Genomic DNA, 13,020 nt, shown 5'->3' with positions numbered 1-13,020 from the left:
TAACTGTCTTTATATTTTACTTATTTATTTTGAATACTTACAACAATCTAGAATTTTTGTCATTTCTATTAAAAGTTAATTTTTATTGGAGTATAGTTGCTTTACAATATTGTGTTAATTTCTGCTCAACAACAAAGTGAATCAGCCATATATATATATATATATATATATATATATATATATATATACACACACACACACACACACATACATATATCCCCTCTCTTGTGGATGTCTTTCCTATTTGGGTCACCACAGAGCATTGAGTAGAGTTCCCTGAGCTATACAGTAGGTTCTCATTCGTTATCTATTTTATATATAGTAGTGTATATATGTCAATCCCAATCTCCCATTTCAACCCACCCCCCCTTCCCACCCTGGTATCCATATGACTGTCCTCTACATCCGTGTCTCTATTTCTGCTTTGCAAATAAGTTCATCTGTATCATTTTTCTAGATTCCACATATAAGGTATATATTATGATATTTGTTTTTCTCTTTCTGAATTACTTCACTCTGTATGACAGTCTCTAGGTCCATCCACATCTGTGCAAATGGCACAATTTCATTCCTTTTTATGTCTGAGTAATGTTCTATTGTATATGTGTACCATACCTTCTTTATCCATTCTTCTGTTGATGGACATTTAGGTTGCTTCCATGTCCTGGCTCTTGTAAATAGTGCTACAATGAACATTGGGGTGCATGTACTTTTTGAATTATGGTTTTCTCAGGGTATATGCCCAGGTGTGGTGTTGCTGGGTCATATGGTAGTTCTGTTTTTAATTTTTTAAGGAACCTCCATACTTTTCTCCATAGTGGCTGTATCAATGTTCATTCCCACCAACAGTGTAAGAGGGTTTCCTTTTCAAGGAGAGAATTGTAAAGTCTGTAAGAGAAATGCCACTTGTCATATACCAGGGAACAGCATAAGGCTATCAGATTTCTGAAAAGAAACCTTGCAGTCCAGGAAAGAGTGGGATTACACATTCAAAGTGCTGAAAGAAAACAACCGACAACCAAGAATACTCTATTCAGAAAAGCCGTCCTTCAGAAATGAAAGATAGATGATGACATTCCCAGACAAGCAAACGCTGAGGGAGTTATTCACCACTTGACCTGCCTTACAAAAATGCTAAAGGGAGTTCTTTGAGTGAAAACAAAAAATTAACAACATGAAAACCTACGAAAGCATAACTCATACGTAAAAGTAAGCATATAGTCAAATTCAGAACACTCCAACATTGTAATGGTGGTGGATAAAACACTTTTAACTTTAGTATGAAAACGGAAAGACAAAAGTATTAAAAGTAAATACAGTTGCACTAATTCATTAGTGCTCACAATATAAAAGATACAAACTGGGACAACAATAACATAAAATGAGGTGGGAAGAGGTAAAAGTGTAGCGATTTTGCATATGATCAAAGTTAAGCTGTTATCATCTTAAAGCAGACTGGCATAACTAATGATGTTTTATGTAAGCATGGTGCTAACCACCATGGTTAATTAGTTTTCTTTTTTTTTTTTTTGGTAAGTCTTTGAAATGCAGTGCATTATCTCAATATGTAAGCAATATGAACATATTATTAAATAATTTTGTATTCTTTCTCTTCTTTTAATTGGAATATAGTTGATTTACAATACTATATTAGTTTTAGGTGTACAGCAGAGTGATCCAGCATTTTTTCAGATTATACGCCACTACAAGTTATTATCAGATAATGCCTATAATTCCCTGTGCTATACAGTATATCATTGTTGCTTTCCCATTTTATACATAGTAGTTGTATCTCTTAATCCCATGCCCCTAATTTGATTTGTCCCTCCTACCTTCCCTCTCCCTTTTGGTAACCAAAAATTTGTTTTCTATATCTGTGAATCTGTTTCCATTGCGCATATGCATTCACTTGTATTAGTTTTTAGATTCAACATACAAGTGGTATCGTACAGTATTTGTCTTTCTATATCTGACATTTAACTAAGCATAATATTGTCTAGGTCCATCCATATTGCAGCAAATAGAATTTCATTCTTTTTATGGCTGAGTAATATTCCATTGTGTGTGTATATATGCCATATTTTTCTATCAATTTGTCTGTTGATGGGCACTTGGGTTGCTTCCATATCTTTGTTATTGTAAATAGTGTTGCTATGAACCTTTCAATGCTTTTGTTATTTTTCTGTAAATGTATCCAGGAGTGGAATTGCTGGATCATATGGTAGTTTTATTTTTAGTTTTTAAGGGAGCTCCATATTGTTTTCCATAGTGGCTGCACCAATTTACATTCCCACCAACAGCATACAAAGATTCCCTTTTCTCCACATCCTCTCCAATATTTGTTATTTGTAGACTTTTTGATGATTGCCATTCTGACAGGTGCGAGATGATATGTCATTGTTGTTGTGATTTGCATTTCTCTAAATATGAGCGATGCTGAGCATCTTTTCATGTGCCTGTTAACCACGTGTACATCTTCTTTGGAAAAATGTCTATTCAGGTCTTCTGCCCATTTATCATTGGGTTGTTTGTTGTTTTGACATTGAGTTCTATGAGCTGTTTATATATTTTGGATATTAACCCCTTGTTGGTCACATCATTTGCAAATATTTTTTCCCAATCCTTGGGTTTTCTTTTCATTTTTGTTGATGGTTTCCTTTCCTGTGCAAATGCTTTTAAGTTTAATTAGTTCTCGTTAGATTATTTTTGTTTTTATTCCTTTTGCTTTAGGAGATTTATCCAAAGGAATATTGGTATGATTTTTATCAAAGAGTGTTCTGCTTATGTTCTCTTCTAGGAGTTTTATGTTTTGAGGTCTTTCATTTAGGTGTTTAAACCATTTTATTTTTGTGTATGGTGTGAGGGAATGTTCTAATCTTTGTTTTACATGTAGATGACCAGTTTTCCCAACACCACTGATTGAAGAAACTGCCTTTTCTCCATTGTATATTCTTGCCTCCTTTTCTGTAGATTAATTGACCATACGTGCATGGGTTTATTTCTGGACTGTCTATTCTATTCCATTGATCGATGTGTCTGTTTTTGCGCCAGGCCCATGCTGTTTTGATTAGCTTTGTTTCATAGTCCGAAGTCTGGGAGGGTTATACCTCCAGCTTCATTCCTTTTTTTTCTCAAGATTGCTTTGGCAATTTGGGGTCTTTTGTGGTTCCATATGAATTTTTGGATTCTTGGTTCTAGTTCTGTGAAAAATGGCATGGGTATATGATAGTGATTGCATTAAATCTGTAGATTACTTTGGGAAGTATGGACATTTTAACAATATTAATTCTTCCAATCCCATAGCATGGGATATCTTTCCATTTCTTTGTTCATCTTCAGTTTCCTGCATCAGTGTTTCATAGTTTTCAGATAGGGCTTTCACGTCCCTGGTTAGGTTTACTCCTAGGTGTTTTATTCTTTTCAATGCGATTTTAAACTGAGTTTAGACTTGAGGATATGGGGAGGGGGAAGGGTAAGCTGTGACAAAGCGAGAGAGTGGCATGGACATATATACACTACCAAACGTAAAATAGATAGCTGGTGGGAAGCAGCCACATAGCACAGGGAGATCAGCTCGGTGCCTGGTGACCACCTAGAAGGGTGGGATAGGGAGGGTGGGATAGGGAGGATAGGGAGACGCAAGAGGGAAGAGATATGGGAACATATGTATATGTATAACGGATTCACTTTGTTAGAAAGCAGAAAGTAACACACCATTGTAAAGCAATTATACTCCAATAACAATGAAAAAGAAAAACTTTCATTTTGTGATATTTCATTATTAGTGTATAGAAATGCAACAGATTTCTGTATGTTAATCTTGGATCCTGAAAGTTTGCTTAATTCATTCATTAGTTCTAATAGTTTTTGAGTGGAGGCTTTAGAACTTTCTATACAAAGTATCATGTCATCCGCAAAGAGTAACGGTTTTACCTTGTCCCTTCCAGTGTGGGTACCTTTTATTTCTTTTTTCATCTGATTGCTGTGGTTAGGACTTCCAATACTATGTTAAATATAAGTGGTGAGAGTGGGCATCCTTACCTTGTTCCTGAATTTAGTGGAAAGTCTTTCAGCTTTTCGCCATTCACTATGATGTTGGCTGTGGGTTTGTCGTAAATGCCCTTATCATGTTGGGACATGTTCCCTCTATACACACTTTGTTGAGAGTTGTTGTCATGAATGGATGTTCAATTGTGTCAAAAGAGTTTCCTGCATCTATTGAGATAATCATGTGATTTTTATCTTTCATTTTGTTGATGTGGTGTCTCACACTGATTGATTTGCAAATGTTGAATCTTCCTTGTGACCCTGGAATAAATCCTATGTGATTTATGGTGTATGGTCCTTTTGATATATTGTTGGATTTGCTTTGCTAATATTTTGTCCAGGACCTTTTCATTTGTATTAATCGAAGATATTGCCCTCTCATTTCCTTTTTCTGTAGTGTCTTTGTCTGGCTTTGGTGTCAGGGTATCGGTGGCCTTGTTGCATTCTTATTTTATGATGTCTTTGAAATGCCATGTGTTATCATTTCAACAAAGCAACAACATATACAATTCATTTAACACGTTTATCTTTCTAAGTCAGAAATGCAGTAGCAAAATGGAGGTAACAACAAGTTATTAACTATTTTTATTAATTATTAATTAAGTTTTACATTATTTTCTCTGTTTTTGAAATGCAGTTTATCACTTCAACATGAAAACAATAAGAAAAAAAAATTGTAAAAAATTTTTTACTGAGTCTTTAAAATGTGTGTGTTATCATTTCAACAAGGAAACAATGTAAACAACACTCATTACTTTTACATTCTTCTTTCTTACTAAGTCTTTAAACTACAATCTGTTTTCATTTCAACAATGAAAATGCAATCTGTTTTCATTTCAACAAGGAAACACTATACACAAAATACTAATTATTTTTTCCATTCTTTTCTGTTATCGTTGACATCTTCTATGTTACCATTTCAACATATAAACAGTAGGGACAACCTATTAATTAACTTTATTTTCTCTCAATTAGTCTTTGGAATGCAATGTTTTATCACGTTGATATGTAAACATATAAACACGTAATTATTATAACATTTTTCTTACTAAGTCTTTGAAATACAATGCTATCATTCTAACATGTAACTATATAAAGAATTTAATTTACATTCTTTTATCTTTACTGTCTTTGATATGGAGTATGTTATCATTTCACCATGTAAACAATACACATAGATTATCAATTAGTTACTCTACATCCTTTGTTTCTTACTAACTCTTGGATACACAGAGTGCATTCAACACCTAGGGTACATCACATTTGAGATTAGCCAAATTTCTAGAGTTCAGAAGCCACATATGGTTAGTGGGCACCATACTGAGCAGTGCAACTCTAGTGGAGGGGCAGAGGGAGCAAATACATATGCAACAATGTGTACCATGAAGGAAATATACATGGTACCTTAAGCAAAAGCAGCAGCAGAATAAATCTGCTTAAATGGGGAAGTAAGAGAAAACCTATCTGAGGAGGTAACATTTAAGCCATGACCTGAGGCCTGAGCAGCTACCCAACAGCACAAAAAGACCAATATCATTTGAGCAGACTATGTGAGGGGAAAAAGTGAGAAAAATACTGTATTATGGGGGAATAAATAATTTCCCAAGTCTTCCAAGAAAGAGTAGAGAAACTGATAAATCATAGGAATGTCTACACTCTGAGTGAGATCAGGGACTTTATCTTTCTTAGCACCTGGAAAAGTACCTAAATCATAACAGATACTTGGTGAATGTGTGTGGAATAAGGAATAACTGAGCCAGCGGTCTGAGACCTGGGAAATTAGGCAGCAATATGCTGATGAAGATACCAATAGGTAGTGGGCATAGTTTGTTTCCTTTTAGTTGCATACGGTTTCTCAAAAGCCACCTGAGGAAATCAGAAATACAAGAAGTTTGCAGGTCCCTAGAGGGTAAAATTATTCAACAACTACCACCTCTAGGAAGAGTTTCAATTGATCTGACTTGTGTCATGTGCCCATAAATGGATAAGTGAACCAATCAGTGTGGATAAGGAAATGATGTACCATGACTGGGTCAGCTTACGTCACATACTCAACACTGTGGATAGTAACCAGAAAATGTAGAGGGCAGTGGGCAAGAGATCCAGCGGACATTTCAAATTCCTCTATTTCCTTTTTAAAGTTCCTCTTTTATAGAGATCAGTTTACATATCCAGTGTTCCTAACCCCAGTTTCCTAGAACAGCAGAACTTTATATATGTGTCTCTACAAACTTGGGTTTTAGGCAAAAAAAAAAAAAAAAGTGAACACTTTCATGGCCACACATCGTGTTGAAACACCTCCCTGTGCTGTGGAAATCACTCTGAACAACTGACCCATTTCATGTCGTTCCTCTGTGCCCCGTGCAGCATCGCTTCCAACTGAGCCTGAACTTCAGCAAGTTTCTGTCGGTCCAAACGGTCATGAAAAATCCATTCCTCGTAGCAATGGACAGGGACAGGATAAATCACATACTTCAGCTTCATCAAGGAAGTCAAGTGCTGCAGAAGGCTCTTGAGCACAGGCATTGTAATGGGATTGAAGGCAAAGCTAAGGACATGGAGCTGAGTACAGTGGCTCAGGGCTGGGATGACGGCAGAGAGAGTAGAATCAGTTATCATACAATTGTTTATCACCAAATGTTGCAGGGTGCTTGAGACCTTCTCCAGCAGAGCCTGGAAGGGCTCATTAACTTCTGAGAAGATGTGGTTGTTACTGAGACTCAATACCCTTAGGTGGGTGGCCTGAGAGCTCTGGGACAGGACAGTGACATCTCTGTGAGAAAGCTGACAGTGAGGTAGATACAGTGAATCCAACTGAGGTGGCACAACTCTACAGAGAGAAAAACGTAAGGTTATTTCAGAAGAATAGGGCAATGAGCCCCAAATTTTAGGTACCTAAGGCTCTAGAATAAACTACTGTGTTCATGGTTTGCAATAAGTGGTTAACAATGTGGACTTTGGGATCAGACCTTATAGATTTGTGACCCTGAGAAAGTTACTTTACCACTCTGAGGTACAGGGTTTTAATCTTGAAAACGTGCACAGCAGTCATTATTATACAGAATTGCGGGAAAGATTAAGTGAAGAAATTGCATGCACTTAGTATATACGACATAATCAGTGTTGGATCTGATTCACTTATTTGGCGAGGATGGGTCTGGGAAAGCAGCCAACTGAGGGTTTCCTTTGACTAGTACCCAGATGACAAGCTCTCCATTCAGGGTGTAAGCCTGGGGGGAAATACAGGAGCAATATTATCTGGCAGTGTTAACTATTGGGGCCCATCCATGGGCATGTGCATTAGTCCTATAGCTTAATGTTTCTCCATCTGAATGCCTCCCCTTCCTCTCTAGAGAGCTGTAAAGTCCAATAGGAGAAGGACTGAGTCTTTTTCACCAATATATTTACAGACTTCTTTTAGGATCTGCCCACGGTCACTGAATGAATGAATGAATGAATGAGCACAGCTTCCTTTTCTAACCTCATCTGCTGCTCAGCATAAGGTGCCCCTCTCTCCCCCAGCTATGTTCAAACTCCCAGCAGTGCCTATGCTGAGGCAAAGAGAGAAATGGGTTACAAGGAGCTTAGGAAGATCCAAGCATGGTCTCTTCTGTGTTAACAATGAGGTGATCAGGGAACCCAGGTTCCTCCCCACCTCCTCACCTGAGCAATTTGTGCAGTTGATCTGTGAGGCAGAAGAAAGACAAGCTCAGCTCCTGGAGATGGTCCAGCCGCCCAAGGCAGAGGAGAAAAGATCTGAATTTCCTTCTATTATAAGTTTTAAAGGGGATGTTACACAGAGTAAGGCTGTTCAGGTGGATCATCTGAGCCAAAAGGGTGACGACTTCACTCAGATTAGCCTGATCCATCTCCAGGTTCTCAATGCACCCCAGATCCAGAAACTGCAGGATACTTTTGTGCCCAGACATTCTATCGATTTGCAAATCTCTGCAGCAGACGTGCAAGGACCGAACATTCTGCTGAATCTTACTACAAATGAAAGAGAGGAATTGCTTTGTTCTCAAGGTACTATTGAGGGAAATATCCATTAGTAATTCCATGGGTTCCTGAGCTGACTGAGGCTCAGACCCAGAATTACCAATCCCGAGGCACCTGACTCTATGCTGAGCTTCTTCTATCTTAAGGATAGAGTGCTGAGAGTAAATGCATGACTTAAAACAGAAAGGGAATGCGGTCCCAATCTCAGAGCATATTGTCTTACAGACCAGATCACTCCTTAAATCTAGGATCCTCAGTTTGGGCCCCCTGTAAGGAAAGGAAGAGACAGAACACATGAGAGACAGCTGAGTTTAATATAACCCAGCAAGATCAATGATGAGAAGCAGGGACAGAACACTTCAACCCTGGTTTTCACTTCGTTGCCATTCACCAAAAGTTCTTTCCACACAAATGCAGCGTCTTTCATCCTTTCCACACCCCCTCCTTCACCTCCGGTCTTTCCCTGTCTCAATGCCCATACTTCACTTCTGTGTAATCGCACTCAAATCCATTCATAGTTTCCTCAAACACCTCTACTCTATAATCAACTCTATAAGGCAATAGAGTCCCGAAGGACTGACAGCTCTGCAAAGACTGCAGTATTCACCACTGGCTACTGTTGGGAGACCGTTAGGTATTCCCCTGCCCCAGGCTACAGCATACACTCCTGCTGACTCCCTGTGTCTCTACTGGTCATAGTCTTACCAAGAGGAAGAGTTCTGGGCAGGGAGGATCTGCAGACCATCAATCACGGCTTCCAAGATGTCATAGTATGATTCCCGTGTGGTCAATGACCCAATATGGAGACAGCGAAAAGGCCAAACCTTCACCATTGCCTTTAGGATCGTCTTATGCCCACCCAAGAAGGCAGCGTTGAACAATGGAACAAAGAGGTCTCTTGGGATTTCGTCCAGGGCATGGATAGTTGCAGGCTCATTATTCAGCAGACTCTTTGCAGCAAGCTCAAGGAGGGTGACTGTGGTCTTTTGGTCCATCTTCAAAAACCTGCTTCAGAGTGGAGAATTTTTAGAAATCCTGAGAAGGTATCTATAGTCACTTGTTTGCTTCCAGGGTTAGCTGTGGACAAAATACTTATTGAATAAGTATGTGGTGAACCATAGGGCCAACTCAAGTGACCACTACTATAGGAATAGAATGAAAATGGACTTGTGTGCATGCACGCACATACACACACACACACACACACACACACACACTTCCATGAGATAAAATGCCATTAGAAATCAGAGGTAAGTTAGCAGAAGACAATGCTGACCACCTAGCTGCCTTCCTCAAATTATTTCCTCCTGAGGAGCTTCCAGATGGCAGAAGAGTAAGAAGTGGAGATCACCTTCCTGCCCACAAATACATCAGAAATACATCTACATGTGGAACAACTCCTACAGAACACCTACTGAATGCTGCCAGAAGTCCTCAGACCTCCCAAAAGGCAAGAAACTCCCCAAGGACCTGGGTAGGGTAAAAGAAAAAATAAAAACAGAGACAAAAGGATAGGGATGGGACCTGCAGCAGTGGGAGGGAGCTGTGAAGAAGGAAAGGTTTCCACACACTAGGAAGCCCCTTCGTGGGCGGAGACTGCAGGTGGCGGAGGGGGGAAGCTGTGGAGCCACAGAGGAGAGCGCAGCAACAGGGGTGTGGAGGGCAAAGTGGAGAGATTCCCACACAGGGGATCGGTGCTGACCGGCACTCACCAGCCTGAGAGGCGTGTCTGCTCACCCGCCGAGGTGGGCGGAGCCTGGGACCTGAGGCTCGGGCTTCAGAGGTCAGATACCAGGGAAAAGACTGGGGTTGGCTACATGAACACAGCCTGAAGGGGGCTAGTGTGCCACGGCTAGCAGAGAGGGACTCCAGGAAAAAGTCTGGAGCTGCCAAAGAGATAAGAGACTTTTTCTTGCCTCTCTGTTTCCTGGTGCACCAGGAGAGGGGATTAAGAGCGCTGCTTAAAGGAGCTCCAGAGAAGGACACGAAGAAATAGTTAATCAAGTCCAGGAAGCACAGAGAGTCCCATAGAGGATAAATCCAAGGAGAAACACGCCAAGACACATATTAATCAAACTATCAAAAATTAAACACAAAGAAAAAATATTAAAAGCAGCAAGGGAAAAACGACAAGTAACACATAAGGGAATCCCCATAAGATAAACAGCTGATCTTTCAACAGAAACTCTGAAAGACAGAAGGGACTGGCAGGACATATTTAAAGGGATGAAAGAAAAAACCTACAACCAAGATTACTCTAACCAACAAGGATCTCATTCAGATGTGAAGGAGAAATTAAAAGCTTTACAGACAAGCAAAAGCTAAGAGAATTCAGCACCACCAAACAGCTTTACAACAAATGCTAAAGGAACTTCTCTGGGCAAGAAACACAAGAGAGGGAAAAGACCTACAATAAAAAAAAACCCAAAACAATTAACAAAATGGTAACAGGAACATACATATCGATAATTACCTTAAATGTAAATGGATTAAATGCTCCAACCAAAAGACATAGATTGGCTGAATGGATGTAAAAACAAGACCCATATATATGCTGTCTACAAGAGACCCTCTTCAGACCTAGGGACACATACAGACTGAAAGTGAGAGGATGGAAAAAGATACTCCATGCAAATGTAAATAAAAAGAAAGCTGGAGTAGCAATTCTCATATCAGACAAAATAGACTTTAAAACAAAGACTATTACAAGAGACAAAGAAGGACACTACATACTGATCAAGGGATCTATCCAAGAAGAAGATATAACAATTGTAAATATTTACGCACCCAACATAGGAGCTTGTCACTACATAAGGCAAATACTAACAGCCATAAAAGGGGAAATCAACAGTAACCCAAGCATAGTAGGGGACTTTAACACCCCACTTTCACCAATAGACAGATCATCCAAAATGAAAATAAATAAAGAAAAACAAGCTTTAAATGATATATTAAACAAGATGGACTTAATTGATATTTATAGGACATCCCATCCAAAAAGAACAGAATACACATTCTTCTCAAGTGCTCAAGGAAAATTCTCCAGGATAGATCATATCTTGGGTCACAAATCAAGCCTTGGTAAATTTAAGAAATTTAAAATCGTATCAAGTATCTTTTCTGACCACAATGCTATGAGACTAGATAGCAATTACAGAAAAAAATGTGTAAGAAATACAAACACATGGAGGCTAAACAATACACTACTAAATAACCAAGAGATCACTGAAGAAATCAAAGAGGAAATCAAAAATTACCTAGAAACAAATGACAATGGAGACACGACGACCCAAACCTATGGGATGCAGCATAAGCATTTTTAGGAGGGAAGCTTATAGCAGTAAAATCCTACCTCAAGAAACAAGAAACATCTCAAATAAACAACCTAACCTTACACATAAAGCAATAGAAAAAGAAGAACAAAAAAAAAACCCCACAATTAGCAGAAGGAAAAAAATCATAAAAATCAGATCAGAAATAAATGAAAAAGAAATGAAGGAAACGATAGCAAAGAAAAATAAAACTAAAAGCTGGTTCTTTGAGAAGATAAATAAAATTGATAAACAATTAGCCAGACCCATCAAGAAAAAATGGGAGAAGACTCAAATCAATAGAATTAGAAATGAAAAAGGAGAAGTAACAACTGACACTGCAGAAATACAAAGGATCATCAGAGATTACTACAAGCAACTCTATGCCAATAAAATGGACAACCTGGAAGAAATGGACAAATTCTTAGAAATGCACAACGTTCTGAGACTGAACCAGGAAGAAATAGAAAATATGAACAAACAATCACAAGCACTGAAATTGAAACTGTGATTAAAAATCTTCCAACAAACAAAAACCCAGGACCAGATGGATTCCCAGGCAAATTATATCAAACATTTAGAGAAGAGCTTACACCTATCTGTCTCAAACTCTTCCAAAATATAGCAGCAGGAGGAACACTCCCACACTCATTCTATGAGGCCACCATCACTCTGATACTAAAACCAGACAAAGATGTCACAAAGAAAGAAAACTACAGGCCAATATCACTGATGAACATAGATGAAAAATCCTCAACAAAATACTAGCAAACAGAATCCAACAGCACATTAAAAGGATCATACATTATGACCAAGTGGGGTATATCCCAGGAATGCAAGGATTCTTCAGTATATGCAAATTAGTCAACGTGATACACCATATTAAAAAACTGAAGGAGAAAAGCCATATGATCATCTCAATAGATGCAGAGAAATGTTTCAAGAAAATTCAACACCTATTTATGAAAAAAACCCTCCAGAAAGTAGGCATAGAAGGAACTTTCCTCAACATAATGAAGGCCATATATGACAGATCCACAGCCAACATTGTCCTCAATGGTGAAAAACTGAAAGCATTTCCACTAAGATCAGGAACAAGACAAGGTTGCCCACTCACACCACTATTATTCAACATAGCTTTGGAAGTTTTAGCCATAGCAATCAGAGAAGAAAAAGAAATAAAAGGAATCCAAATTGGAAAAGAAGAAGTAAAGCTGTCACTGTTGGTAGATGACATTTTACTATACATAGAGAATCCTAAAGATGCTACCAGAAAACTACTAGAGCTAATCAATGAATTTGGTAAAGTATCAGGATACAAAATGAATGCACAGAAATCTTTGGCAATCCTATACACTAATGATGAAAAATCTGAAAGAGAAATTAATGAAACACTCCTATTTACCACTGCCACAAAAAGAATAAAATATCTAGGAACAAACCTACCTAAGGAGACAAAAGACTTGTATGCAGAAAATTATAAGACACTGATGAAAGAAATTAAAGATGATAGAAATAGATGGAGAGATATACCATGTTCTTGGATTGGAAGAATCAACATTGTGAAAATGACTCTACTACCCAAAGCAATCTACAGATTCAATGCAATCCCATCAAACTAGCCACTGGTATTTTTCACAGAACAGAACAAAAAACTTCACAA

General features: G+C 38.3%; 1 protein-coding gene and 1 long non-coding RNA gene across 3 annotated transcripts in view; both read right to left on the bottom strand.

Moving 5' to 3' along the window:
• LOC141277563 (uncharacterized) overlaps nucleotides 1-13,020 on the bottom strand; it is a 68,245-nt gene that overhangs the window by 43,989 nt on the left and 11,236 nt on the right. The gene's annotated exons all lie outside the window — the stretch shown is intronic.
• LOC117310179 (melanoma antigen preferentially expressed in tumors-like) lies at nucleotides 6,364-9,041 on the bottom strand. The gene is made up of 3 exons (XM_033849281.1): nucleotides 8,752-9,041; nucleotides 7,711-8,313; nucleotides 6,364-6,877 (listed from the first exon to the last, which is right to left on the bottom strand). Exons 1-3 carry the CDS (start codon nucleotides 9,039-9,041, stop codon nucleotides 6,364-6,366), a joined length of 1,407 nt encoding a protein of 468 aa, XP_033705172.1.

This window comes from Tursiops truncatus, chromosome X (assembly GCF_011762595.2).
Source record: "Tursiops truncatus isolate mTurTru1 chromosome X, mTurTru1.mat.Y, whole genome shotgun sequence".
In the NCBI taxonomy this organism is placed as follows: Eukaryota; Metazoa; Chordata; class Mammalia; order Artiodactyla; family Delphinidae; genus Tursiops; species Tursiops truncatus.
This window is presented reverse-complemented; position numbering and strand designations above follow the sequence as displayed.

Bases quoted from the DNA above. Each gene is read 5' to 3' on its own strand.
- LOC117310179 (XM_033849281.1), bottom strand. From the start codon at position 9,041: ATGGACCAAAAGACCACAGTCACCCTCCTTGAGCTTGCTGCAAAGAGT. The intron at 8,314-8,751 runs GTAAGACTATGA...CTTTCCTTACAG, and splicing joins GCCCAGAACTCTTCCTCTTG to GGGGCCCAAACTGAGGATCC. The intron at 6,878-7,710 runs GTGAGGAGGTGG...TTCTCTCTGTAG, and splicing joins CAACTGCACAAATTGCTCAG to AGTTGTGCCACCTCAGTTGG.